Raw genomic sequence first — 26,600 nt, 5'->3', positions numbered from 1 at the left:
ATATATATATAAATAAATATATATATATATATATATATATATATATACACACACACATATATATACACACACACACACACATATATATATATACACACACACATATATATATATATATATACACACACATATCTGTATATCTATCTCTGTATATCTGTCTCTGTATATCTGTCTCTGTATATCTGTCTCTGTATATCTGTCTCTGTATATCTGTCTCTGTATATCTGTCTCTGTATATCTGTCTCTGTATATCTGTCTCTGTATATCTGTCTCTGTATATCTGTCTCTGTATATCTGTCTCTGTATATCTGTCTCTGTATATCTGTCTCTGTATATCTGTCTCTGTATATCTGTCTCTGTATATCTGTCTCTGTATATCTGTCTCTGTATATCTGTCTCTGTATATCTGTCTCTGTATATCTGTCTCTGTATATCTGTCTCTGTATATCTGTCTCTGTATATCTGTCTCTGTATATCTGTCTCTGTATATCTGTCTCTGTATATCTGTCTCTGTATATCTGTCTCTGTATATCTGTCTCTGTATATCTATCTCTATATATGTATATTATATATATATATATATATATATATATATATATATATATATATATCTATCACCACTTTGTGGGTGTATTTTTGAAAACCCCCTCCGTAGTTGGTGCCCACGTCAGATAAGCAAGCTACTGTTCACATTTCAAGTTCCTAGCCCTTATGGTTCAGGAGATTTTGTGATGAGTCAGTGGTATTTGGACATATCTATCTCTCTCTCTCTAGCAAATACATCTCTTTTGATTTAGCCACATCTGTTAATTAATGAATCCATGTGCTTCAATCAGACCCGTTGCCACAGGGGTATAAAATCAAGCACCTAGCCATGCAGTCTCTATTTGCAAATATTTCTGATATAAAATGGGTCGTTCTGAAGAGCTCAGCGACTTAAAGCGTGGTACTGTAATAGGATTCCACCTTTGAAATAAATAGGTTTGCAAAATTTCATTACTGATGGATAATCTACGGTCAACTGTAAGTGATATTATTAGAAAGTGGAAGCATTTAGGAACAGCAGCAACTCGGCTACGAAGTGGAAGCCCACGTAAAATCACAGAGCGTGGTCAACTACTACTAAGGCACATGGTGCATAAAAGTCACCACTGCTCTGCTGATACCATAGCTGAAAAGTTCCAAACTTCCACTGGCATTAATGTAAGTACAAAAACTGTGCGGCTGGAGCTTAATTGAATGGGTTTCCATGGCCGAGCAGATGCATGCAAACCTCATATTACCAAGTCCAATGCCAAGCTTCGGATGGAGGAGTGTTAAGTGTACTGACACTGGACTGTGGAGCAGTGGAAATGTGTTCTGTGGAGCAAGGAATCATGCTTCTCTGTTTGGCAGTCAGATAGGTGGGTCTAGGTTTGGAGCATGCAGGCAGAACGCTACCTGTTTGACTGCATTGTGCCAACTGTGAAGTTTGGTGGAGGAGGGATAATGGTATTGGGCTGTTTTTCAAGGTTTGAGCTAGGCCCCTTATCTTCAGTGAAGAGCAATCTTAATGCTTTAGCATACCAAGACATTTTGGACAATGCTATGCTTCCAACTTTGGCAACAGTTTGAGGGAGGCCCTTTTCTATTCCAACATGACTGTGCACCAGTAAACAAAGCAAGGACTATAAAAGGCATGATTTGATGAGTTCGGTGTGGAAGAAATTGACTGGCCCACACAGAGCCCTGACTTCAACCCCATCGAGCACCTTTGGAATGAACTGGAATGGAGAATGAGAGAAACATCATTGCCTGACTTCATAAATGCTCTGCAGAATGAATGGGCACAAATTCCCACAGAAACACTCCAAAATCTTGGGGAAATCCTTCCAAGAAGAGTGGAAGCTGTTATAGCTGCAAAAGGAGGGTCAACTCCATATTTAATTAAATGTATTTGAATGCAATGTCATTACAGTCCCTGTTGGTGTACATAGTGTATATAGCTCTATATAGGTTATGGATCAATGTACGAGAGTCACAAGGTCGACACCAAATGGTCGACAAGCATAATGTCGACACCAAATGGTCGACAAGCACAAGGTCGACAAGATCACTAAGGGAATAGTTGACAAATGAAAAAAATCGACATGAGATTTTAATGTTTTTTTGATGTCAGTGTTTCTTTCAGCACGTGGAACCCAAATTAGTGTACAACTTCGCTCGCCCTGCTTTGGGAAAGGTGCCTCACTTTACCCAGCACAGATTACTTTTCCCAATTGTAGTCCACGTGGATAAAAAAAAAGAAGTATGAAAAAGTATTAAAAATAAAAAACTCAACAACTAATGTTTACCTATCATCCGTATATATAGATCTCTCTCATTTTTTTTTTTACTCCTGCAATTATTATGACAGTCAAGGCCACATTTACACATGCACTAGAATTTTTTGTGCAAGGATTTTTTCTTCTCCCTTCTGCCACCTTCCCATCTCCCCCCTATTCTAACCCATATTCCTGTTTTGTCCGCTGCATGCGAATGTTATCGTGCCAATCCTGCAGTGCAGATGGATGCTCTAATCGTAGTGTCAGCTCTCAGCCTGGGCATCACGGCTGTAGCTTCCACCTGTGCAACTTTTAAAATAAAAAGCACTGGGATCCTGACTAACAAAGTGTTCTTTTTCCCTATAATATTGCGCATGACAGGCACAAGTGCAGGGTTTCTGGAGGGGAGGGGTTTGAAATGCTTTGCCAAACTGCAAAAAAAATCCAGTGACTTTTAATTGCTAGGCGTGCGCAAATTTATTGACAGGAAGCCGGCGTTTGGGGGTGGTAACCGTTTCCTGGGAATGTCAGGAAAAATGCAGACATGGGCAAGCGTTTTCAGAGAGGGTGTGTGACGTCCGCTCTGGCCCCGGCCCCGATCAGCCTGATTCTATCGCACTGGTGGAGTAGGTCCTGGGCTACGCACATACTGGAAAAATCATTCGATGGCGAGTGAGTTGCGAGCAGATTTGTAGCTGACCGGCGTTTGCAGAGATTTTCGCAAGGCATACGCAGACTTGCACGGGGAAGGTTTTCACTCTGTCTGGGCATCGGTGACTATCTGAACGCAAGCCTCTGCAAACTCACAGAGGGGCGATCAGGTCTGAATTACCCCCACATTCTCTACTGCTTATGCTAACGGTACCCAAACATTTTCAATTACCACACCCTAGAATATCAGAATTTTTTTCACGGCACCACTAGTCCAAAAGTTGCTTATTGAGAAATTAAAAAATATATATAAATTAAGTAAATGATGTTTATATGTCTTCCCTAGGGCCAGTTATGTGGGCAGGGACAAGAATCACTTCTGTTTGTCCCATATTTTATGATTGGCAGCCACAAGCACTGGTTTTGTCTATTATATTGACCACAAATAATTTGAATTGGTCCTGGACCACCAACCCAGGGCAACCCTGCAAGTGCTCTGAGCCACCCCAGGGTGCCACGGCACACAGTTTGGGAACCATTGACTTATTCAGTAACGTGCCCTCCCCGTTCAACATGTTTTACTGTAAAAGAACAGAGAACAGGCTAAAACACATTGGGGCAGACGTATTAACCTGGAGAAGGCATAAGGAAGTGATAAACCAGTGATAAATGCAAGGTGATACACGCACCAGCCAATCAGCTCCAACATTTAAATTAACAGTTAGGAGGTGATTGGCTGGTGCGTGTATCACCTTGTATTTATCACTGGTTTACCCCTACCTTATGCCATCTCCAGGTTAATACATCTGCCCCAGTATGTGCTTGTGTTCACGCATTGTAAACCGCATTTCCAGAACCAGGGGGAAATGTAATGGCCTGCAATCTACAAGTATCTGCATGATTCCAGCAAATGCGTCCATTTGTTTTTTACTTTAAAAAAAAAAGCGAAAACTCAATAGAATTGTGCCACTACCTGCATTTTGCAGGCTATTACATATCCCCCATTATGTGTGAACATGCCATAAGATAAAGAAATAATGAACATTTTACACACACCTATAAATAGCAGAATATATTGTAGATGCAATATCTTCATTTTCCAGTTTATCCTCTTTGATGATATCTCATTAGACAATGCAATAGCTTGCACCGACCGCAAAAAAAAAAAAAAAAATAAACTGAAAAACTACAGTATAGCAATGTTGTTTTGTACAGTAGATATTAAAAAGAAAAAATTATTTTAAATGCACATGGAGCAGATATCTGACATGGTGCGTGATTTTGAGAAAAGAGGAACACTAACCAAAGGAAACATGCAATTTGAAGTTGGATATCTATTTGCAGCACTGTATATCCATTAAATCTACTATTAATTCTTCTACAGCCAACATTACTTTCTACCTTTTAGCAGCCAATTCGTTTTCTCCCTCCACACACAAAAAAAAAAACTTGTTAATGCCATCTCAGTGGGTAAAGTGTATTTCCTTACAGACCATAGAGTAAAGAAATCATCCCCTGTAGAGGAAATAAAAATTACTTTCTTCAAAACATCCCAGGAGTCCCATTCTAATATTGATAGTTTAGAAATTGAAGCGCCCATCTCTAAGCTCCTTATGTGACCCTTTAATGCATTTTCACCTTGACTTGCAGCTACAATAGGAAAAGGAACAAAAGTAGTATCAAAGAACTGAATGGGGAGACTGATGATGAGGAGCCTACAAAGAAGGACCTGCCCATTTTAGTGGTGGGGGGGGGGGTGGACATAACAAAAGAAAACACAACAGGGGGAACACTGACATGACATCCCAACCACATTATAAAGATTATAAATCTGCAGCAAGTAATAAATAGATAAAATAGTTGAATCGACAAACGAACACACGGAGGAGTAAAAAGTAAAACATACAATTGACTCAATTGATAAGTTTAAAAAAAGGGTTGGACAAATTTTTAGCAGAAAAAGAAATCCAAGGATACAAACACTAATAATTAGATCAAATATAGGTTTAACTTGATGGACAAAACTGTCTTTTTTCAACCTTAACAACTATGGGGGTAATTCCAAGTTGGTCGCAGCAGGAATTTTTTTTTTAGCAGTTGGGCAAAACCATGTGCACTGCAGGGAAGGCAGATATAACATTTGCAGAGAGAGTTAGATTTGGGTGGGTTATTTTGTTTCTGTGCAGGGTAAATACCGGCTGCTTTACTTTTACACTGCAATTTAGATTGCAGATTTAACTCACCACACCCAAATCTCTCTCTCTCTCTGCACATGTTATATTTGCCTCCCCTGCAGTGCACATGGTTTTGCCCAACTGCTAACAAAAATCCTGCTGCGATCAACTCAGAATTACCCCTTATGTTACTATGTTACATAAATAAAGCTGAACTACACGGCGGACCCAGCATTATGTAAACTGCAAACTCTTTTTTTTCCTTTTCACGCTATATATATATATAATATATATATATATATATATATATTATACAAACAAAATTCCCAAGTGCGCTATATAGGAACGTCTTTACGGTAATTCTTCCAATGTTGTTTCCATAGGTGTAACTTGGATATTGGAGAAAGTTTGTGACCGGGAACCTGTAACGGACAGTCAGAAGTTTCCTACTTAGTTTGTGAAGATACTCCCTTGTGAGCTCACACCTTAAAAAGGTGAGTGAGTATCTAGAGTTAAAATTATTCAACAAACGCAGTGGTTGTCTTTTTTACTGACATTTATATTTACTATCTGTATACTCATTACATGATGAACTATGTAAAAATTGCATTTGTTCAAATGAATGTTATTAAAATAATCTTTTATTAATTGGCCTTGGGCCTCTTGTTTGGGCGACCATTTGGTGAGGGGTGTCCGTTACAGGTTCCCGGTCACAAACTTTCTCCAATATCCACCAAAGAAAAAAAGAAGAAAGAAGCATTTTGTTGGACGCACTCAACCACTATTAGTTTACTTAAAATGTCTTATTCTTTATTAGGTATGCATTAAAAATTCTTTGGGAATTTGGTGAAATATTAAAATTTAGTGTGAATTAGAAAAACAGAATGTGAAAATAAAAACTACTAGTTTCCGGATGGTGATCCCTCAAAGTATTAATTCAATAAAGGCTATATTGCCTGTAACACAGTGTCCATGTCTTTTATTGATATTGTCCTATAAACTGCTTTTTAGTGGGTACAACAGGCTGGCAGTATTATTATTTATCCTTTTGCAACACTTTCCAATATGCTCTTATACAATATAGCTACTTTGCTGTTTTTGTAAATTGTAGCTTTTTGATGTTGCTAGTTTATTCCAAGGATGTGTCACTGCTAGTCTTTATACAGGGAAGATAATTCCCCCACTACTTATCCTTAATTGATGCAACACTTGCTAGTGAATTTTTATGTACTATAGCTATTTAATAATAGCTTGATTTTTTATGTGTTGCCCACTTATCTAAGAATAGCACACCATCCTTACAATATCATTCAGGTGATGTCTTTCCCACCATATCCAATGTGTTGTTTCATGAGCTCATGAGTAATATGTCAGCCTGTGTGTATTAACCATCACGATTCCATCCCATCAGAGAATTATTTTAAACAAACAACAAGTGGCGCTAGACAACCAGAATGTAAAAAACATTTATTTTCTAAAATGCATATAGGAATTACAACAACCTCCCGGGAGTAATAACAATCTTAAAACATCACAATAGTATGAGTTTGCACTTGATATGCCTCTATTTAATTATAATTAAAGCATCAATAGTGAATAATCCTATTAGCATGTAATTAATTATAAGTAACACCTGGAAGGTAAAAAACCGTTGTGGGTTCTGTATGTGCACAATGATGATACTAACTGGTAGAACAAAAGTCACTCACGACTGTATTCTTTTTAAGGAATTGCAAAAATCATAGGTTAATGACAATAAGCGGCTAGTGCAAAAGAAAACATGTATTTAGATATCTGTACACACAGTTACCACTGGGCAGGAACTTCTTCGGTCTCTGCTCCCTGGTGTTGTCCCGTTGTTTGAATGGAGACACTCACCAGAGCCTCAGCGGATTGTGTGGAAGCCGCGCCGTACGGAGTATCCCAATGGGCCGTCCTAGCCCAATCCACACCGTCTCCGGTACCTCCGTGCTTTGCAAACGGAGGCTGTTAGCTGATAGATCCGGAGTTAAATAAGGTGAACAATCCTGGTGTGTGTAGCTCGCAGTCAGCCTATCTTCTGTTGGGCAGGCACCCGACAAGGACTCCGTTGCGAGCTACACACACCAGGATTGTTCACCTTATTTAACTCCGGATCTATTATCACATTAATCCCAGTAATAATTTCTATCTTCCTGCATAAATTGTCTATGTCAAATTCTTTTGAGGGTAAATAATTAATCAAAATAATTATTTACCCTCAAAAGAATTTGACAGACAATTTATGCAGGAAGAAAGAAATTATTACTGGGATTGTGATAATTTTGAGTACATAATATCCTAAATTATGTTCCAACAATATTGATATAATTGTCTGTATCCTAAATTATGTCCCAACAATATTGATATAATTGTCTGATTCCTTTGATCACAGTTCTAATGAGATAATTCAATAGAATGCTTCACTAATATAAAAATAATAGAAAGATCAATGGCTCTGCTGTTGTAATAATGTCAGAATTCATGGTATAAATGTGCAGCAGAATCTGAATGATTGACAGCCTCCAGATCCAATCAAAATAATGTGTGGGGGATATAAGGAGACGGAAATCCTGGCTCTGGTTAGCGCCCTGAGGAAGCCTAAGGTGGAACGGCCGTGGGCTGCTTCCGGGTGGTGTTTAAAACTCAAAGTCAAACCTAAAAAAGATATTTATGTGTCTGTAATTGCATTATAATTATATTGTCCTCCCACCGAGATAAGCTATTGCCTCGAGATTGCTCCATCTCACTGTCTCCGCTGCCGGCAGCGGCTTCGTGTGTGAAGCCGTCAGACGGCGATAGAGAGCGGGGAGTCCCGGCGTCAGCCCACACACACGCTGAGCTCAGTGCGACCAGCGGTATCAAGACGGGCGGCCGGATTTCATGTGCTCACTGCATGATCACAGCATATAAAGCTATATGGTGCTGTGACCGCTACACATCAAATACAATCACTATTTACAAATAGTCAGTATTATCAGATAGGATAATAATGTAATTGAAGAGAAACATTACTGACATTGAGAGATTGTATTGAAATAACTGTTATGCACGGCTGCTTATAATATACATAATTCTCTGATGGGATGGAATCGTGATGGTTAATACACACAGGCTGACATATTACTCATGAGCTCATGAAACAACACATTGGATATGGTGGGAAAGACATCACCTGAATGATATTGTAAGGATGGTGTGCTATTCTTAGATAAGTGGGCAACACATAAAAAATCAAGCTATTATTAAATAGCTATAGTACATAAAAATTCACTAGCAAGTGTTGCATCAATTAAGGATAAGTAGTGGAGGAATTATCTTCCCTGTATAAAGACTAGCAGTGACACATCCTTGGAATAAACTAGCAACATCAAAAAGCTACAATTTACAAAAACAGCAAAGTAGCTATATTGTATAAGAGCATATTGGAAAGTGTTGCAAAAGGATAAATAATAATACTGCCAGCCTGTTGTACCCACTAAAAAGCAGTTTATAGGACAATATCAATAAAAGACATGGACACTGTGTTACAGGCAATATAGCCTTTATTGAATTAATACTTTGAGGGATCACCATCCGGAAACTAGTAGTTTTTATTTTCACATTCTGTTTTTCTAATTCACACTATATTTTAATATTTCACCAAATTCCCAAAGAATTTTTAATGCATACCTAATAAAGAATAAGACATTTTAAGTAAACTAATAGTGGTTGAGTGCGTCCAAGAAAATGCTTCTTTCTTCCTTTGGTAGTTATAAAAGAGTCCAGGACTCAAAAGCATTTGGAGGGCACCTGCGTACAGAGTCATATAGGGTGGAGATAACCCAAGATATTTATGGTAACGCAGAAGGCACCACAATACATTTGAATTGTATACACAAGAAAACATAACAAACTGGTGCGGGATTACACAATCTATATGTACTTTATCCAATATCCAACTTACACCTATGGAAACAACATTGGAAGAATTACCGTAAAGACGTTCCTATATAGAGCACTTGGGTATTTTGTTTGTATCTTGTATTCTTTAGAGATCTTCCAACAGAGATCTCTCCCGTTGTGCTGCTTTGAGTTTGGCGCAAGATAAGGGTACTATTGTGTATTATATATATATATATATATATATATATATATATATATATATATATATATATATATATATTATTTCAAAAGTTTTAGGCAGGTGTGGGAAAAATGCTGCAAAGTAAGAATGCTTTCAGAAATAGAAGTGTTGATAGTTTATGTTAATCAATTAACAAAATGCAAAGTGAATGAACAGAAGTAAATCAAATTAATATTTGGTGTGACCATCCTTTGCCTTCAAAACATCATCAATTCTTCTAGGTACACTTGCACAAAGTCAGGGATTTTGTATGATTATAGTGAGGTGTATGACTACTCAAACATACCAAACAGGTGATAATGATCATCATTTTCATATGTAAGTTAAAACACAGTCATTAACTGAAACAGAAATAGATGTGTAGGAGGCTTAAAACTGGGTGAGGAACAGCCAAACTCTGCTACAAATGTGATGTTGCGGAAGACCGTTTCATGTCACAGGTCATGCACCATGGCAAGACTGAGAACAGCAATAACACACAAGGTAGTTATACTGCATCAGCAAGGCCTCTCCCAGGCAAAGATTTCAAAGCAGAATAGGGTTTCAAGATGTGATGTCCAAGCTGTTTTGAAGAAGCACAAATAAATGGGTGGTCTTCAGTATGCTGAATGTCGGGATCCCTGCGCATAGTATACCGGCGCCAGAATCCCGACACCCGGCATACCGACAGCTATTCTCCCTCGTGGGGGTCCAGTGGGGTAAAAATAGTGTGGCGCGCGCAGCGCGCCACCGTGCCCGCAGCGTGGCGAGCACAGCGAGCCCGCAAGGGGCTCCTTTGCGCTCGCCACTCTGTCGGTATGCCGGCGGTCGGGCTCCCAGCACCGGTATGCTGGTCGCCGGGAGCCCGAGCGCTGGCATACCGTACTACACCCCAAAGAAATGAGCAACATTGAGGATGCAGAGGATCCAGTGTCGGTATGCCGGCGGTCGGGCTCCCAGCGCCGGTATGCTGGTCGCCGGGAGCCGGCATACCGTACTACACCCCAAAGAAATGGGCAACATTGAGGATGCAGTGGTCGACCAAAGAAACTTAGTGTATCAGATGAAAGACACATATTTACTTCCTTTTGATATCAGAACCAGTGGGACCCAGCTACACCCAAAAAGCATTACCTTCAATGTGAAAACAAGGCCAAGCGACACAACTACGCACAAAAACATAGGAGCTGGGGTGCAGAAAAAGGTCAGCAGGTGCTCTGGACTGATGAGTCAAAATTTGAAATATTTGGCAGTAACAGAAGGCAGTTTATTTGCTGAAGGGCTGGAGAGCGGTACAATAATAAGTGTCTGCAGGGAACAATGAAGCATTGTGAAGGTTTCTTGCAAGTTCAGCAAATGGAGTTGGGACTTTGGTCAGGATTAATGGTGTTCTCAATGCTGAGAAATACAGGCAGGTACTTAATAGGCCCTACACACTGGCCGACATCACTGTACGATATGAACGATCTCGTTCGGCCCTATCCGCCATTGGGCAGCTCGGCGGCTGATCGGCCAATGTGTAGGGCCCATTATCCATCATGCAATCCCATCAGGGAGGCGTTTGATTGGGTCCAAATTTATTCTTCGGAAAGACAACAACCCCAAACATATAGCCAATGTCATTAAGAACTATCTTCACTGTAAAGGAGAACAAGGAATCCTGGAAGTGATGATATGGCTCCCACAGAACCCTGATCTCAACATCATTGAGTCTGCCTTTCTGGGATTATATGAAGAGACAGAAGGATTTGAGCAAGCCTACATCCACAGAAGATCTTTGGTTAGTTCTCCAAGATTTGAACAACCTCCCTGCCGAGTTCCTTCAAAAACTGTGTGCAAGTGTACCTAGGAGAACTGATGCTGTTTTGAAGGCAAAGGGTGGTCACACCAAACATTGATTTGATTTAGATTTCTCTTCATTCACTTTGCATTTTGAAAGCATTACTTTGCAGCATTTTTTCAACACCTGTCTAAAACTTTTGCACAGTACCGTGTATAGACAGATAGATGTGTGTGTGTGTGTGTGTGTGTGTGTGTGTGTGTGTGTGTGTGTATATATATATATATACATATACACACACACACACACATATATATATATATATATACATATACACACATATACACACACACACACACACACACACACACACACACACATTCACACCTATCTATCGAAGGGTAACTGCTTCCCAGGCTGTCAGAGGGAAAGGAGGAGCTGCTGCGGTTACTGTGTCAGCAAGAAAGACTGTACTTTGCTGCTTGTATGGAAACAGGGTGTGGAGGAAAGTGTGCGTCTCTCTCTTGCATGTGAGCCTCTGTATGTCAATGCTGGGGTAGCATCAAGGTAACTGTGTGTGTTGGGTGGGTTTGAAGTAGTGGGAGTAATGGATTGGGGTACTGGAAGAAGTCAAGGGCATGAGGGAAGCAATGTAAAGTGAGCAATGTAATTGGTGGAGCATGAATTGTTAGGGGAGCAATGTGAACTCTGGAGGCTTCGAGAGGAGCAGATAGGTGTGATGGGGGTAGGGTAAGGTTCAGAGGGGGACAATGAGATATGGAGGGAAGTAGCAATGAGAGAGCTATGGAAGGTGTAATGCGAGCTATCGAGGAGGCAATTGCAGATATACTGGGTGGGGGCAATGAAATAGTTTTGGATGGGGCAATTAGGGAGACATATCGAGATCGGCAGCAGTGAGAGCACTACACTGCTACATCACTGGTCACCCCCACACTGAAGCCCAAAATAAGCTCTTCATAAATTTCTACTCCAAGCATATATGAACCTTAATCTGGAAGAAACTTACTGGGTTGTCATCATCATGAAATTGATTATATAGAATTTCTTAATGTGGACACCAGAAGGTCTAAATTCAAGATGACATGGTTAAAATGATCTATGCTACCATTTTTTTTATTTATATACAATCAGCTTAAAAGGGAAATAAAACAATATTGTCCAATATAGAAAACTTTTCAAAGCCGCACGTCTCTTCACCTCACACTCCCTTCACATATTTAAATATTTATAGAGCAGGCCTTTCAAAGCTTTTACCCAACTTTAATGTTGAGCATGCTCATCCCTTGATAAGAACAAATGGAATAATTCTCTTGACACAGCACTCAAGAGAAAGCATAAAGTGGCTACCTTTATAGAAAGTTTATCCCCCCCCCCCCACACACACACACACACACACACACACACTTGGGGAGCGGGGGGAAGTGGGGTCTGGCTCCTACACTTTCATCCTTGCTCCTAGATTTTAAATTGTCAAGCCGTACATTACAAAGTACTTTTAGTAACATACAGACTTATCGGCAAAGCCACACCGACACACATTTCTTCAACGGTCTCAGAATATCTCCCAAGTTGATTCCTCTGCTATGTGAAAGTTCTGTTCCTCTCAACCACATAATACACATATTTGTTATGGGACTTTTTTCGGGCTGCACACGTTTTATGGAATAAACACCCATACACAAGACTTTCCTCTACCTATCAAACATTCCCTGAAAAAAAATGCACCTCTTCAGTAAAGCTCATCAAATACTAAACTGCCTAAATACCCTTCCTAGAGTCCCTAGGCTACTGTACCTGATTATCACAAAACTTACATGCGTTCTCTTTTCATGCTTTCCTAACCCTCTGAACTCCAGAGCAACACTATTATGTGACTGGATCAAAAAGACAATTAAATAAATTTGACACTTACAATTTGACTGGATAAATATGCGACACTTAACAGCATGCATCATATTCCTATTGTCCCACAAACTGTAAGCATCTATTCTCAATACGCCACTCAGAGTGTGATGCCTGCCGTGAGTGAGCCGCCAGGTCCCATGCAACTCTGCTAGCGTAAGGTGCCTTGAAGCGACTAGGATGCATCAGGAGATTGTACAGAGTCTTTATACAGAGTGCAATGGAACATCTATTGGGAAAAAGCTGTTCCTGCTTCATTGTGGTACTCTTTATACAGATTCAGACACTCAGTTGCACACAGACAAACAAGTGTCATATCAAATTAATCAGTCCCATCTCCTGGTGTCTGCTAGTTGCATCGCGTTGCGACTAAAGGTCCATACACACGGAGCGATAAAGCAGAGCAATTTTGACTATATAGTCAAAATCGCTCAGAAAGTAAGTGCATATCGCTCCGTGTGTACACAGGCAGCGATAGCTATGCGCGTCCCCGCCAGGTCGCTATCGCTGGGAAAAATAGACTGTGCAGGCAAGTCAATTTAGACTATGTCGCTGTAAAAGTTAGTTAAAATCACTCATATTTTGTTTGCACAAGCGATTTTTCCCAGCGATAGCGATCTCATTAAGCAAAGCCACTCCCCGCCGCCCATTTAGTTACCTCAGTCACAGTGCGCGGAGACGAGGGAAGAGCCAGCAGCACAGCAGCGTTCCGGAGCTCCAGACACTCCTAAATACGTAAGTATGAACACGGCTCCAGTCTGTCCGGGAGGTGGGGAGAGGGGGAAGATGCTGCTCTGTAGTGTCAGCACCGGGGGGGTCCCTGTAGCCGGGAGGGCGGCGCACATTTTAGTGTCAGGTCTGTGGGGGAAAGATGGCCCGGGTGCGTCCCTGTAGCCGGGCGGGGGGCGCACATTAGTGTCAGGTCCGTGGGGGAAAGATGGCTGCACAGTGGGAGATGGCGCCGGGTGCGTCCCTGTAGCCGAGGCGGGCGGCGCACATTAGTATCAGGTCCGTGGCTGCACAGTGAGGGGGTGCCAGGCACGTCTGCTGGGAGCCGCTGCGTGTGGGGGGAATATTTTAGACAGCATGTGCAGAGCTGTTGTTTAAAGTGTGTGTGTGGGGGGGAGAAGAATTGGCTGGGTATGAAGTGCTGGCTATCGTAATGTGTACAATGGGTGCGCTGTCTGCCGTAATGTGTACAATGGGTGCGCTGTCTGCCGTAATGTGTACAATGGGTGCGCTGTCTGCCGTAATGTGTACAATGGGTGCGCTGTCTGCCGTAATGTGTACAATGGGTGCGCTGTCTGCCGTAATGTGTACAATGGGTGCGCTGTCTGCCGTAATGTGTACAATGGGTGCGCTGTCTGCCGTAATGTGTACAATGGGTGCGCTGTCTGCCGTAATGTGTACAATGGGTGCGCTGTCTGCCGTAATGTGTAAAATGGGTGCGCTGTCTGCCGTAATGTGTAAAATGGGTGCGCTGTTTGCCGTAATGTGTAAAAAGGGGATGCTTTTTTTTTTTTTTTTTACAGGTACCCCTATTGGATTCTACTGGACAAGGGAACGTGATTGGCGGCGTGGGATGTAGGTAAGTATGTGCGAGTGTGTAAGTGTGTTTAAATAAAGTTTTACTTTCACGGTGTGTGCGTTGTGTTATAATTTGGGTATTTCTTTTGTTGTGGAACTACAGGAACCAGCGGGTCCGTTATTTCCCCGCATGCTGGTACTTGTGGTTTTCCAAGTACCAGCATGCGGGGGAGGCTTGCTGGGACTTGTAGTTCCACAGCAAAAGACAATATTCTTTTTATGTAATTTTGAAAGGCTATCAGCCTCCCATCCACCGCCCACGGATGGGGGGGGGGGGGGGGGGGGGACAGCCTCGGGCTTCACCCCTGGCCCTTGGGTGGCTGGAGGGGGGGACCCCTTGATTTAAGGGGTCCTCACTCCTCCAGTGTACCCCGGCCAGGGGTGACTAGTTGTGGGGGGGTAATGGCACGGCCGCAGGGACCAATATAAAAGTGTCCCCCGGCTGTGGCATTATCTCCCTGGCTAGTGGAGCCCGGTGCTGGTTTTAAAAATACGGGGGACCCCTATGTCTTTTGTCCCCCGTATTTTTTAAACCAGGACCAGACGCAGAGCCCGGTGCTGGTTGTCTAAATATGGGGGAACCCTACTCATTTTTTCCTCTGTATTTTAACAACCAGGACTGGCTCAAAGAGCCCGAGGCTGGTTATACATAGGAGGGGGGACCCCACGCAATTTAAAAAAAAAAAACTTTTAGCTATTTAAATACCAGCCACCCTGTAAAATCGTCCTATATATGACACTCCCCCACTCATCCCCTTATTTAAATGATATTGTCAAAATCTCCCATAGCCAAAATCTCTTGCACACTTAGTCAAAATCTCTAGTAAAGTTAGTCAAAATCTCCTACTGCCAGTTCAAGGGAAATCTCTCAGTCAAAATCTCTCATAGTCAAAATCTCTCCGTGTGTATGCACCTTAAGACGTATTTTCAGCAAAAAAAAAAAAAAAAAAAAAGACACCCGATCCTAGCAGAGTCTTATGGAACCTGGCAAATCACGAGGGGCTGTTTGGCACCACTGCAGCAGTAATGTATGACGACACATCTATAGTGAGCAAAGCCCCCTTATGTCTGTAAATTACCAGTCTTGCTTTATTAGTATGTTTGGTCCCAATTTCAAAGTGCTACAGAGTATGCCGGCACTATAATAAGAATTTACTTACCGATAATTCTATTTCTCGGAGTCCGTAGTGGATGCTGGGGTTCCTGAAAGGACCATGGGGAATAGCGGCTCCGCAGGAGACAGGGCACAAAAAGTAAAGCTTTACGATCAGGTGGTGTGTACTGGCTCCTCCCCCTATGACCCTCCTCCAAGCCTCAGTTAGGTACTGTGCCCGGACGAGCGTACACAATAAGGAAGGATTTTGAATCCCGGGTAAGACTCATACCAGCCACACCAATCACACTGTACAACCTGTGATCTGAACCCAGTTAACAGTATGATAACAGCGGAGCCTCTGAAAAGATGGCTCACAACAATAATAATAACCCGATTTTTGTAACTATGTACAAGTATTGCAGACAATCCGCACTTGGGATGGGCGCCCAGCATCCACTACGGACTCCGAGAAATAGAATTATCGGTAAGTAAATTCTTATTTTCTCTATCGTCCTAGTGGATGCTGGGGTTCCTGAAAGGACCATGGGGATAATACCAAAGCTCCCAAACGGGCGGGAGAGTGCGGATGACTCTGCAGCACCGAATGAGAGAACTCCAGGTCCTCCTTAGCCAGGGTATCAAATTTGTAGGATTTTACAAACGTGTTTGCCCCTGACTAAATAACCGCTCGGCAAAGTTGTAAAGCCGAGACCCCTCGGGCAGCCGCCCAAGATGAGCCCACCTTCCTTGTGGAATGGGCATTTACATATTTTGGCTGTGGCAGGCCTGCCACAGAATGTGCAAGCTGAATTGTATTACACATCCAACTAGCAATAGTCTGCTTAGAAGCAAGAGCACCCAGTTTGTTGGGTGCATACAGGATAACAGCAAGTCAGTTTTCCTGACTCCAGCCGTCCTGGAACATATTTTCAGGGCCCTGACAACATCTAGCAACTTGGAGTCCTCCAAGTCCCTAGTAGGTGCAAGGCACCACAATAAGCTGGTTCAGGTGAAACACTGACACCACCTTAGGGAGAGAACTGGGGACGAGTCCGCAGCTCTGCCCTGTCCGAATGGACAAACAGATATGGGCTTTTTTGAGAAAAAACCACCAATTTGACACTCGCCTGGTCCAGGCCAGGGCCAAGAGCATGGTCACTTTTCATGTGAGATGCTTCAAATCCACAGATTTGACTGGTTTTAAACCAATGTGATTTGAGGAATCCCAGAACTACGTTGAGATCCCACAGTGCCACTGGAGGCACAAAAGGGGGTTGTATATGCAATACTCCCTTGACAAACTTCTGGACTTCAGGAACTGAAGCCAATTCTTTCTGGAAGAAAATCGACAGGGCCGAAATTTGAACCTTAATGGACCCCAATTTGAGGCCCATAGACACTCCTGTTTGCAGGAAATGCAGGAAACGACCGAGTTGAAATTTCTTTGTGGGGCCTTCCTGGCCTCACACCACGCAACATATTTTCGCCACATGTGGTGATAATGTTGTGCGGTCACCTCCTTTCTGGCTTTGACCAGGGTAGGAATGACCTCTTCCGGAATGCCTTTTTCCCTTAGGATCCGGCGTTCCACCGCCATGCCGACAAACGCAGCTGCGGTAAGTCTTGGAACAGACATGGTACTTGCTGAAGCAAGTCCCTTCTTAGCGGCAGAGGCCATAAGACCTCTGTAAGCATCTCTTGAAGTTCCGGGTACCAAGTCCTTCTTGGCCAATCCGGAGCCATGAGTATAGTTCTTACTCCTCTACGTCTTATAATTCTCAGCACCTTAGGTATGAGAAGCAGAGGAGGGAACACATACACCGACTGGTACACCCACGGTGTTACCAGAACGTCCACAGCTATTGCCTGAGGGTCTCTTGACCTGGCGCAATACCTGTCCCGTTTTTTGTTCAGACGGGACGCCATCATGTCCACCTTTGGTATTTCCCAACGGTTTACAATCATGTGGAAAAAACTTCCCGATTAAGTTTCCACTCTCCCGGGTGGAGGTCGTGCCTGCTGAGGAAGTCTGCTTCCCAGTTTCCATTCCCGGGATGAAACACTGCTGACAGTGCTATCACATGATTTTCCGCCCAGCGAAAAGTCCTTGCAGTTTTTGCCATTGCCCTCCTGCTTCTTGTGTCGCCCTGTCTGTTTACGTGGGCGACTGCCGTGATGTTTTTCCCACTGGATCAATACCGGCTGACCTTGAAGCAGAGGTCTTGCTAAGCTTAGAGCATTATAAATTTACCCTTAGCTCCAGTATATTTATGTGGAGAAAAGTCTCCAGACTTGATCACACTCCCTGGAAATTTTTTCCTTGTGTGACTGCTCCCCAGCCTCTCGGGCTGGGCTCCGTGGTGACCAGCATCCAATCCTGAATGCCGAATCTGCGGCCCTCTAGAAGATGAGCACTCTATAACCACCACAGGAGAGACACCCTTGTCCTTGGATATAGGGTTATCCGCTGATGCATCTGAAGATGCGATCCGGACCATTTGTCCAGCAGATCCCACTGAAAAGTTCTTGCGTGAAATCTGCCGAATGGAATTGCTTCGTAGGAAGCCACCATTTTTACCAGGACCCTTGTGCAATGATGCACTGTTTTTAGGAGGTTCCTGACTAGCTCGGATAACTCCCTGGCTTTCTCTTCCGGGAGAAACACCTTTTTCTGGACTGTGTCCAGAATCATCCCTATGCACAGCAGACGTGTCGTCGGGATCAGCTGCGATTTTGGAATATTTAGAATCCACCCGTGCTGTTGTAGCAGTATCCGAGATAGTGCTACTCCGACCTCCAACTGTTCCCTGGACTATGCCCTTATCAGGAGATCGTCCAAGTAAGGGATAATTAAGACGCCTTTTCTTCGAAGAAGAATCATCATTTCGGCCATTACCTTGGTAAAGACCCGGGGTGCCGTGGACAATCCAAACGGCAGCGTCTGAAACTGATAGTGACAGTTCTGCACCACGAACCTGAGGTACCCTTATTGAGAAGGGCAAATTTGGGACATAGAGGTAAGCATCCCTGATGTCCCGGGACACTATATAGTCCCCTTCTTCCTGGTTCGTTATCACTGCTCTGAGTGACTCCATCTTGATTTGAACCTTTGTAAGTGTTCAAAAATTTTTTTAGAATAAGTCTCACCTAGCCTTCTGGCTTCAGTACCACAATATAGTGTGGAATAATACCCCTTTTCTTGTAGTAGGAGGGGTAATTTAATTATCACCTGCTGGGAATACAGCTTGTGAATTTTTTCCCATACTGCCTCCTTGTCGGAGGGAGACCTTGGTAAAGCAGACTTCAGGAGCCTGCGAAGGGGAAACGTCTCGACATTCCAATCTGTACCCCTGGGATACTACTTGTAGGATCCAGGGGTCCTGTACAGTCTCAGCGCCATGCTGAGAACTTGTCAGAAGCGGTGGAACGCTTCTGTTCCTGGGAATGGGCTGCCTGCTGCAGTCTTCTTCCCTTTCCTCTATCCCTGGGCAGATATGATCTTATAGGGACGAAAGGACTGAGGCTGAAAAGACGGTGTCTTTTTCTGCAGAGATGTGACTTAGGGTAAAAACGGTGGATTTTTCAGCAGTTGCCGTGGCCACCAGGTCCGATGGACCGACCCCAAATAACTCCTCTTCCTTTATACGGCAATACACCTTTGTGCCGTTTGGAATCTGCATCACCTGACCACTGTCGTGTCCATAACATCTTCTGGCAGATATGGACATCGCATTTACTCTTGATGCCAGAGTGCAAATATCCCTCTGTGCATCTCGCATATATAGAAATGCATCCTTTAAATGCTCTATAGTCAATAAAATACTGTCCCTGTCAAGGGTATCAATATTTTTAGTCAGGGAATCCGACCAAGCCACCCCAGCTCTGCACATCCAGGCTGAGGCGATCGCTGGTCGCAGTATAACACCAGTATGTGTGTATATACTTTTTATGATATTTTCCAGCCTCCTGTCAGCTGGTCCTTGAGGACGGCCCTATCTATAGACGGTACCGCCACTTGTTTTGATAAGCGTGTGAGCGCCTTATCCACCCTAAGGGGTGTTTCCCAACGCGCCCTAACTTCTGGCGGGAAAGGGTATACCGCCCATAATTTTCTATCGGGGGGAACCCACGCATCATCACACACTTTATTTAATTTATCTGATTCAGGAAAAACTACGGTAGTTTTTTCACATCCCACATAATACCCTCTTTTGTGGTACTTGTAGTATCAGAAATATGTAACACCTCCTTCATTGCCTTTAACGTGTGGCCCTAATAAGGAATACGTTTGTTTATTCACCGTCGACACTGGATTCAGTGTCCCTGTCTGTGTCTGTGTCGACCGACTAAAGTAAACGGGCGTTTTAAAACCCCTGACGGTGTTTTTGAGACGTCTGGACCGGTACTAATTGTTTGTCGGCCGTCTCATGTCGTCAACCGACCTTGCAGCGTGTTGACATTATCACGTAATTCCCTAAATAAGCCATCCATTCCGGTGTCGACTCCCTAGAGAGTGACATCACCATTACAGGCAATTGCTCCGCCTCCTCACCAACATCGTCCTCATACATGTCGACACACACGTACCGACACACAGCACACACACAGGGAATGCTCTGATAGAGGACAGGACCCACTAGCCCTTTGGAGAGACAGAGGGAGAGTTTGCCAGCACACACCAAAAACACTATAATTATATAGGGACAACCTTATATAAGTGTTTTCCCTTATAGCATCTTTTTTATATATTTCTAACGCCAAATTAGTGCCCCCCCTCTCTGTTTTAACCCTGTTTTCTGTAGTGCAGTGCAGGGGAGAGCCTGGGAGCCTTCCCTCCAGCCTTTCTGTAAGGGAAAATGGCGCTGTGTGCTGAGGAGATAGGCCCCGCCCCTTTTTCGGCGGCCTCGTCTCCCGCTCTTAACGGATTCTGGCAGGGGTTAAATATCTCCATATAGCCTCCGGAGGCTATATGTGAGGTATTTTTAGCCAAAATAGGTTTTCATTTGCCTCCCAGGGCGCCCCCCTCCCAGCGCCCTGCACCCTCAGTGACTGCCGTGTGAAGTGTGCTGAGAGGAAAATGGGGCACAGCTGCAGTGCTGTGCGCTACCTTTAGAAGACTGAGGAGTCTTCTGCCGCCGATTCTGGACCTCTTCTTACTTCAGCATCTGCAAGGGGGCCGGCGGCAAGGCTCCGGTGACCATCCAGGCTGTACCTGTGATCGTCCCTCTGGAGCTGATGTCCAGTAGCCAAGAAGCCAATCCATCCTGCACGCAGGTGAGTTCACTTCTTCTCCCCTAAGTCCCTCGTTGCAGTGATCCTGTTGCCAGCAGGACTCACTGTAAAATAAAAAACCTAAGCTAAACTTTTCTAAGCAGCTCTTTAGGAGAGCCACCTAGATTGCACCCTTCTCGGCCGGGCACAAAAATCTAACTGAGGCTTGGAGGAGGGTCATAGGGGGAGGAGCCAGTACACACCACCTGATCGTAAAGCTTTACTTTTTGTGCCCTGTCTCCTGCGGAGCCGCTATTCCCCATGGTCCTTTCAGGAACCCCAGCATCCACTAGGACGATAGAGAAATAAAAGTTACTAAATAAAAAAAATAAAAAAACACAACTGTATTTTGTGGATAATACATTCTATGATTTCTGCATGAGGAAAAATTGAGAGAGGCATTTAGATTTTGTTCTAAAGCCTTTTGTGTAGCGTAATAAATTCACTATACTGTTTATCAAAATGTGGAAAAAATTAAACCCAGGAAAAAATAAAAATTACACGGCTGGAGAACATGGACACACAGACAAAATTGTGTATCAGTTAGTGATGTTTATTATGACCACTGGGCTTTATAAAACTTTTCTAAGTAGGCGTCATCTCATATTTTGAAAATGTGCAAATTATTTCTAATTGTGATAAAAATGCCACGTAAACACAATGGGAAGAATTAAAATGTTTTGTCTACCGGCAGCCACTAGATGGGGCCCAACTGAGTTATTCAATTGTAGCTCAGTTCTGGCTCAGTGACTGCATTTCCGCTCACACCCTTGGGGGGTGGCGAGCTGAAACGCATGAAAAGTGACCCATTTGGGAATGCAAACGGCACTTTTCGCAATCGCGCCCAGTACTTTTGGTTGGGTTCAGCTGCCTTACGCGGCTAAACCCGACCTTTATGGGAGCGATCAGCACAAAAATAACAAACAATTGAATTGAGCCCTTTAAGCTCAATTTTGTATTAACAGCATAGGGTAGTATTGGCTAAATTATTCATAAGCAAGTAACTACTAATATTCTAGGCTGGGAACACACTGATACTTATCCTTGAAAAGAACATCCAGCCACATACCAATGCTACACTGCGATATTTGTATCACTGCAACATATGTATCTTATAAACCTGCCAAGCTTATGGAAATTGAAGCTGAGAATGCATTAAAGAATGTGAGTATAACTTGAAGGACAAATTCTTATTTCGAAATGTCAGCAGAATTTGAAAAAAAACCATTATTTAAAATTATAGAATTAACTATCAATGTTTAAATAAATATGCATAGAATACTGCTTCGCTGACCAACATTAAAAAAACAACTACACATATATATGCCTGTGTACCTTTCATACATTAATGTGACAATGTAACAGCATCAAATCTCATGCAAGCATTTCACTATTAATAATATTGTAACCTTAAAATATGCCTTAGAAAATAGATGCAATAAAAGCAAAGCCAACTTGATAAGTTACATAATCAGATCTTCTGTATCCAATAAGATTTTATTAAGCCAAAGGCACAACTTAAATTAAGCACAAAATGAACGCTAACTTCAGCAATTCATAATGTACAGATCTGAAAAACTTTTTCAATTTCAACTTTCATAATGCTGTGTAATCTGTAAGGGAGAAGGAATAATGAATCAACTTCCAGTAGAGCATTAGTACTGTGCTGTGTAGAGTACTATAAGACTTGGGCTAGTCAGGGGAGAGTTAACGGTGAAGGCTTTTCTCACATTAAATAAAAAATTCATAGCTTTGCAGTAAATGTGCTACATTTTAAAAGGATGGCTAAACGAACAGTATGCAGTGTAGTTACACAGTGCTCTGGATATTGTACAAAAGACAAAGAATCAAAATAGCACTAGAGCAAGAACAACATTTGGTGCATTTCTCATCCGACTGTACCTTTTAGACTAGCCCTCCTGTGTTCATTTCCCCGGAGTCACATCATTTGAGTTGGAGTACCACAAGGCTCAGTAGTAGGTCCTCACCAACTATCTATCCACAATATACCCGCTAACTAAACTCCACTCCTCTTGTTTTAGCTATGCCCTTTTCCAACAAGAATCTAAGCTCTTTCTTGAGCATGGCCCTGTCTACCTTTTATTTTCATGTCTCTATTTTGTCTACCTTGTACGTTCTAGCTTTATGTATGTCCAGTTTTTCCCTGTGTCATGTTTCAGGACTGGAAATATCAGAGATATGTGCTGCAATTCCCCTTTTTTGACCACAAAAGGCAACTTTTCAGACACCTCCTGCTTAAGATTAAAAAAGTCAGAAGGAACAACGGAGGGCTGCTTAATGCCAAATTTAGCATATAGGCTACACATCAAAACATACACCAGGTGAGGGATCTGTTGGACTTCTCCCCAGCAATGGCTGCATGTACATAGATGGTCAACAGACAGTGATAAGTAGTGCAGAGGAGCCCTAAAGGAGAAGCGATAATATCACCTCAAACACATAACATGGACGGGTTCCTATCAAGAGCCCCTTGACCTAAAAGCGTTTTTAATACATTTGGGTATTAATTATTATTCTGCCACAAAAAAACTAAATAAAAAAAATTAAGTTTAAAGCTCAGTAATTAATATACCCCAATGTCTCAAAAAAATCTGATTTATCTGGCATTAATCCTTTAATAAAAGGAACAAAATGTTGCAACATCTGTTTTCTACAGATTTTCTCCTGTTCACAGTTCAATAAACAGACCCTTAAATCTCAGCCCATCTTTTGTAGCAGAGAACCTAAACAGAATGAATCCACATAGCCTTATGTACAGACGGCAAACATACCACCAGGTCTCAGAAATTAGAACTAGTTAAGAAAATATGCATGTTTATTCTTACCTTCTCCAGACCTACAGGTTTAACTGGTTTTTCAGGTTCTCTCTCTTTTTTCTTCTCTTCCCTTTTTTTCTCCTTCTCTTTCTATTAAGCAAAAAATTGAGACGTCCAATTAAAAAATGCACAGTTAAAAGTAAAAAAACATAACATTTAAAACCATGCTTAACTGGGTAAACATACACAAAAATGAGCACAGCAGTGCTAAAAAAAAAAAAAAAAAGATTTTTTTTTCAAAACAGGCTAAAAATGAAAGCTGTAATACCATCTAAAAAGTAAGGCTGTTTCTTTAACTTCAGTCACCTGTTTACCAGTACGAAAGCATTTTATTTTTATTTATTTATTTGGGGGGGGGGGGGGGGGGGGAGTCAATTGTTTGTGAGAAACAAGCCTCACCATCCCCCCCTCTCTCCTTGCTAGCGAGCCGAAATGCGCAAAAAGTGACCTGCTTGGGTGTCCAAAAGGCCCTTTTCGCATCGCACCCAACACTTTGACCTGGTCTCTTTAAGGGCAATGTGTGCAATAAAAAAATGCAATTGAGTTGGAGACTGAATCGTGACTTAGAGGGAGATGTTGCCCAAAGCAATCAGTCAGCTTCTGTCATTTCAAATACTGTGCTACATAAAGAACACTATATTTACACTATATTTACTAAAGGTAATATTCATCGATTTCAAATTAAGATACTGTAAATCGATGCTCGTTACCAAGGCTGAATCACATATTTTATAACAGATGATATTCTTTTTTAAATGTTAGTAAATGTGTGTTTTAGCCTTGGAAACAAGAATTTAGATAGATTTGACACTAATAAAAATCAGCCTTTAGTAAATATAACCCTTAGAAGCTGATGGTTGCTTTGGCAACTTATTCACTTTATCACTCTCCAAGTCTTACTATATCTTGCCCATAGTGAGAGGCTTTCAAATGCTAACACCAAATGACCTTGTAAAGGAGCTTTAAAAATAATAAATAACAAATAGCAAAAAAAAAAAATCTCATGTTGCCCTACAACACATGGGTTGGTAGAAGGGGAACATCTTCCCAATGTTAGTGCAGTTGTGACAAAGTTATAGATGTGTGAGACTGATTGGGTCACAAAATCCCCCACTCTAATGTAGTTCCCATTATATTTCTCCCTGTAGTTCATTTTCCATTTCAGTCCACTATGGCAGTCATACTACAGTGTGGGTTAATCACTCATTCCTTCAGGATAGAGGCAGGTAAATGGTCACAGTGACCACTTCCTTCTTTAGTATTGTCACGTCTCTGTGACAGAGCTAGGGAGTTATCTTCTCTCAAGGCAAGTTTACCTTTCATTGCAGCCCAGCAACATGTCTCGTATCTACAAGCTGGAGCCTTGTGGAGTGGTTCCACAGGGACTACTAATTGCATGCTTCAGGGTAAACACTGTATTGAACTGCACTGGTAGAAACACTCCCAGATGTGTCCATTCTGCACTGGAGCATGCAATGTTGGTTCAAGTGTCATTAAAATGGTGCAGCATATATGAAGCTGTAATCTGCCCTTCACCTTCTCGGTTTCCTGGACCTAAGCAAAGTTATTATGGATTCTGAGCATTCTGCCCAACAACCAGCCAGCGCCCTTGCCAGGTAAGCCCTTTTTAGGGGTGCTGCCTTTCTCCTAAATTCTGTACATCAGGAGTGTTAGATATTTATATAGCTTTTTTGACTGAAACCTTATAAGAAATATATGAATGTCTATAGATTCTGTGAAAAATGTATGCCTGCTAACCCGGATAGTTTATTTAGTGCTGTTTATTCTCAGACTATGGTTACTCCAGTTCACCTCGAGTCAATTACTGGAGATTATGGAATGGATGGAAAACTCCTTTGTCTCTAAACAAGAGTTTTTGGCATTGCAGAGTTCCAAGAGGTCTAGGTCTCAGACAAGCTTAGATTTATAACATGGTGCAGCTTCTTCTGTGTCTGGTTTAGAAGGCAAAATTTATAATTTTTCCAGTAGAGAATCTGGTAAGAATTGGGAAGAATCAAAAGCATTTAACTTAGATCCAGCTGAAAGTTAAAAAAACAAAACAAAACCTACAAAAACAAATTTTACAGACGAATCGGCGCAAGAAGCAGAGTGGGATCTGCTGTTTGAAGATATTACTAGACAAAAAGAGGGTACTTCCAGCTTATAAAGCAGTGGTTCCCAACCTTTTTTCTCTCCCGTACCCTTTGATCAAGCTTTTCATTTTTTAGTTTCCCCTTGTTTCATAAATCCCCGCCCCCCCCCCCCCCCCCCACGCCAGAAAAGTTTGCCGTTGCGAGGGATGGCTGCTGTAGACAGGCAGCAGGGGTGTGGCCTTGTAACAAGGGGCATACATACAATAACTAAGGCCATGACAAATTATGTCCTACCTGCCAGCTGGTGTTCTAATCTGTTTACATACTTCCTCCCTCACTGCCCACCACACAACACATCTCCTACTCATCTAATACTAGCCTCCTCCTCTCTCCCCTGTCAGCCTCACCTTGACACTCCCCTTATGGCAGCCTTAGCCTGCTCACCTATACCAGCAGTATGCAGCATCCTCATCTCCCCTCATGCCAGGTACCTCAACCACTCCCTTATTTATGCCAGCCTCAGCCTCCTCATTCATTCCCCTTATTTCAGCAGCCTCCTCCTTTCCCCTCGTGCCAGCTTCCTCTCCCATTCCCCTCATGCTAGCTTTTTTATCTCACCTTATGCCAACTTACTCCTTTGTCCTCTTGCTAGCCTTCTCTCCCACTCCCATCATGCCAGCCTCCACAGCCCCAATATCAGCCTCCTCACCAACTCCCCTGCTGCCAGTTTCAACCTCCTCACCCACATCCCTCTTCTCCCCT

At 42.5% G+C, this 26,600-nt stretch overlaps 1 protein-coding gene across 2 annotated transcripts in view; it reads right to left on the bottom strand.

Annotated features, from left to right (window-relative positions):
• Positions 1-26,600, bottom strand: part of SMAP1 (small ArfGAP 1) — a 568,890-nt gene that overhangs the window by 217,313 nt on the left and 324,977 nt on the right. For both annotated transcript variants that reach the window (XM_063916783.1, XM_063916784.1), the window contains one exon: positions 23,755-23,835. In XM_063916783.1, coding sequence (XP_063772853.1) covers positions 23,755-23,835 — 81 coding nt within the window. The remainder of the gene's footprint in view (positions 1-23,754; positions 23,836-26,600) is intronic.

Source organism: Pseudophryne corroboree, chromosome 4, assembly GCF_028390025.1.
Source record: "Pseudophryne corroboree isolate aPseCor3 chromosome 4, aPseCor3.hap2, whole genome shotgun sequence".
NCBI lineage: Eukaryota > Metazoa > Chordata > Amphibia > Anura > Myobatrachidae > Pseudophryne > Pseudophryne corroboree.
Note: the sequence above shows the minus strand (reverse complement) of the source record. Positions and strands in the feature narration are given on the sequence as shown.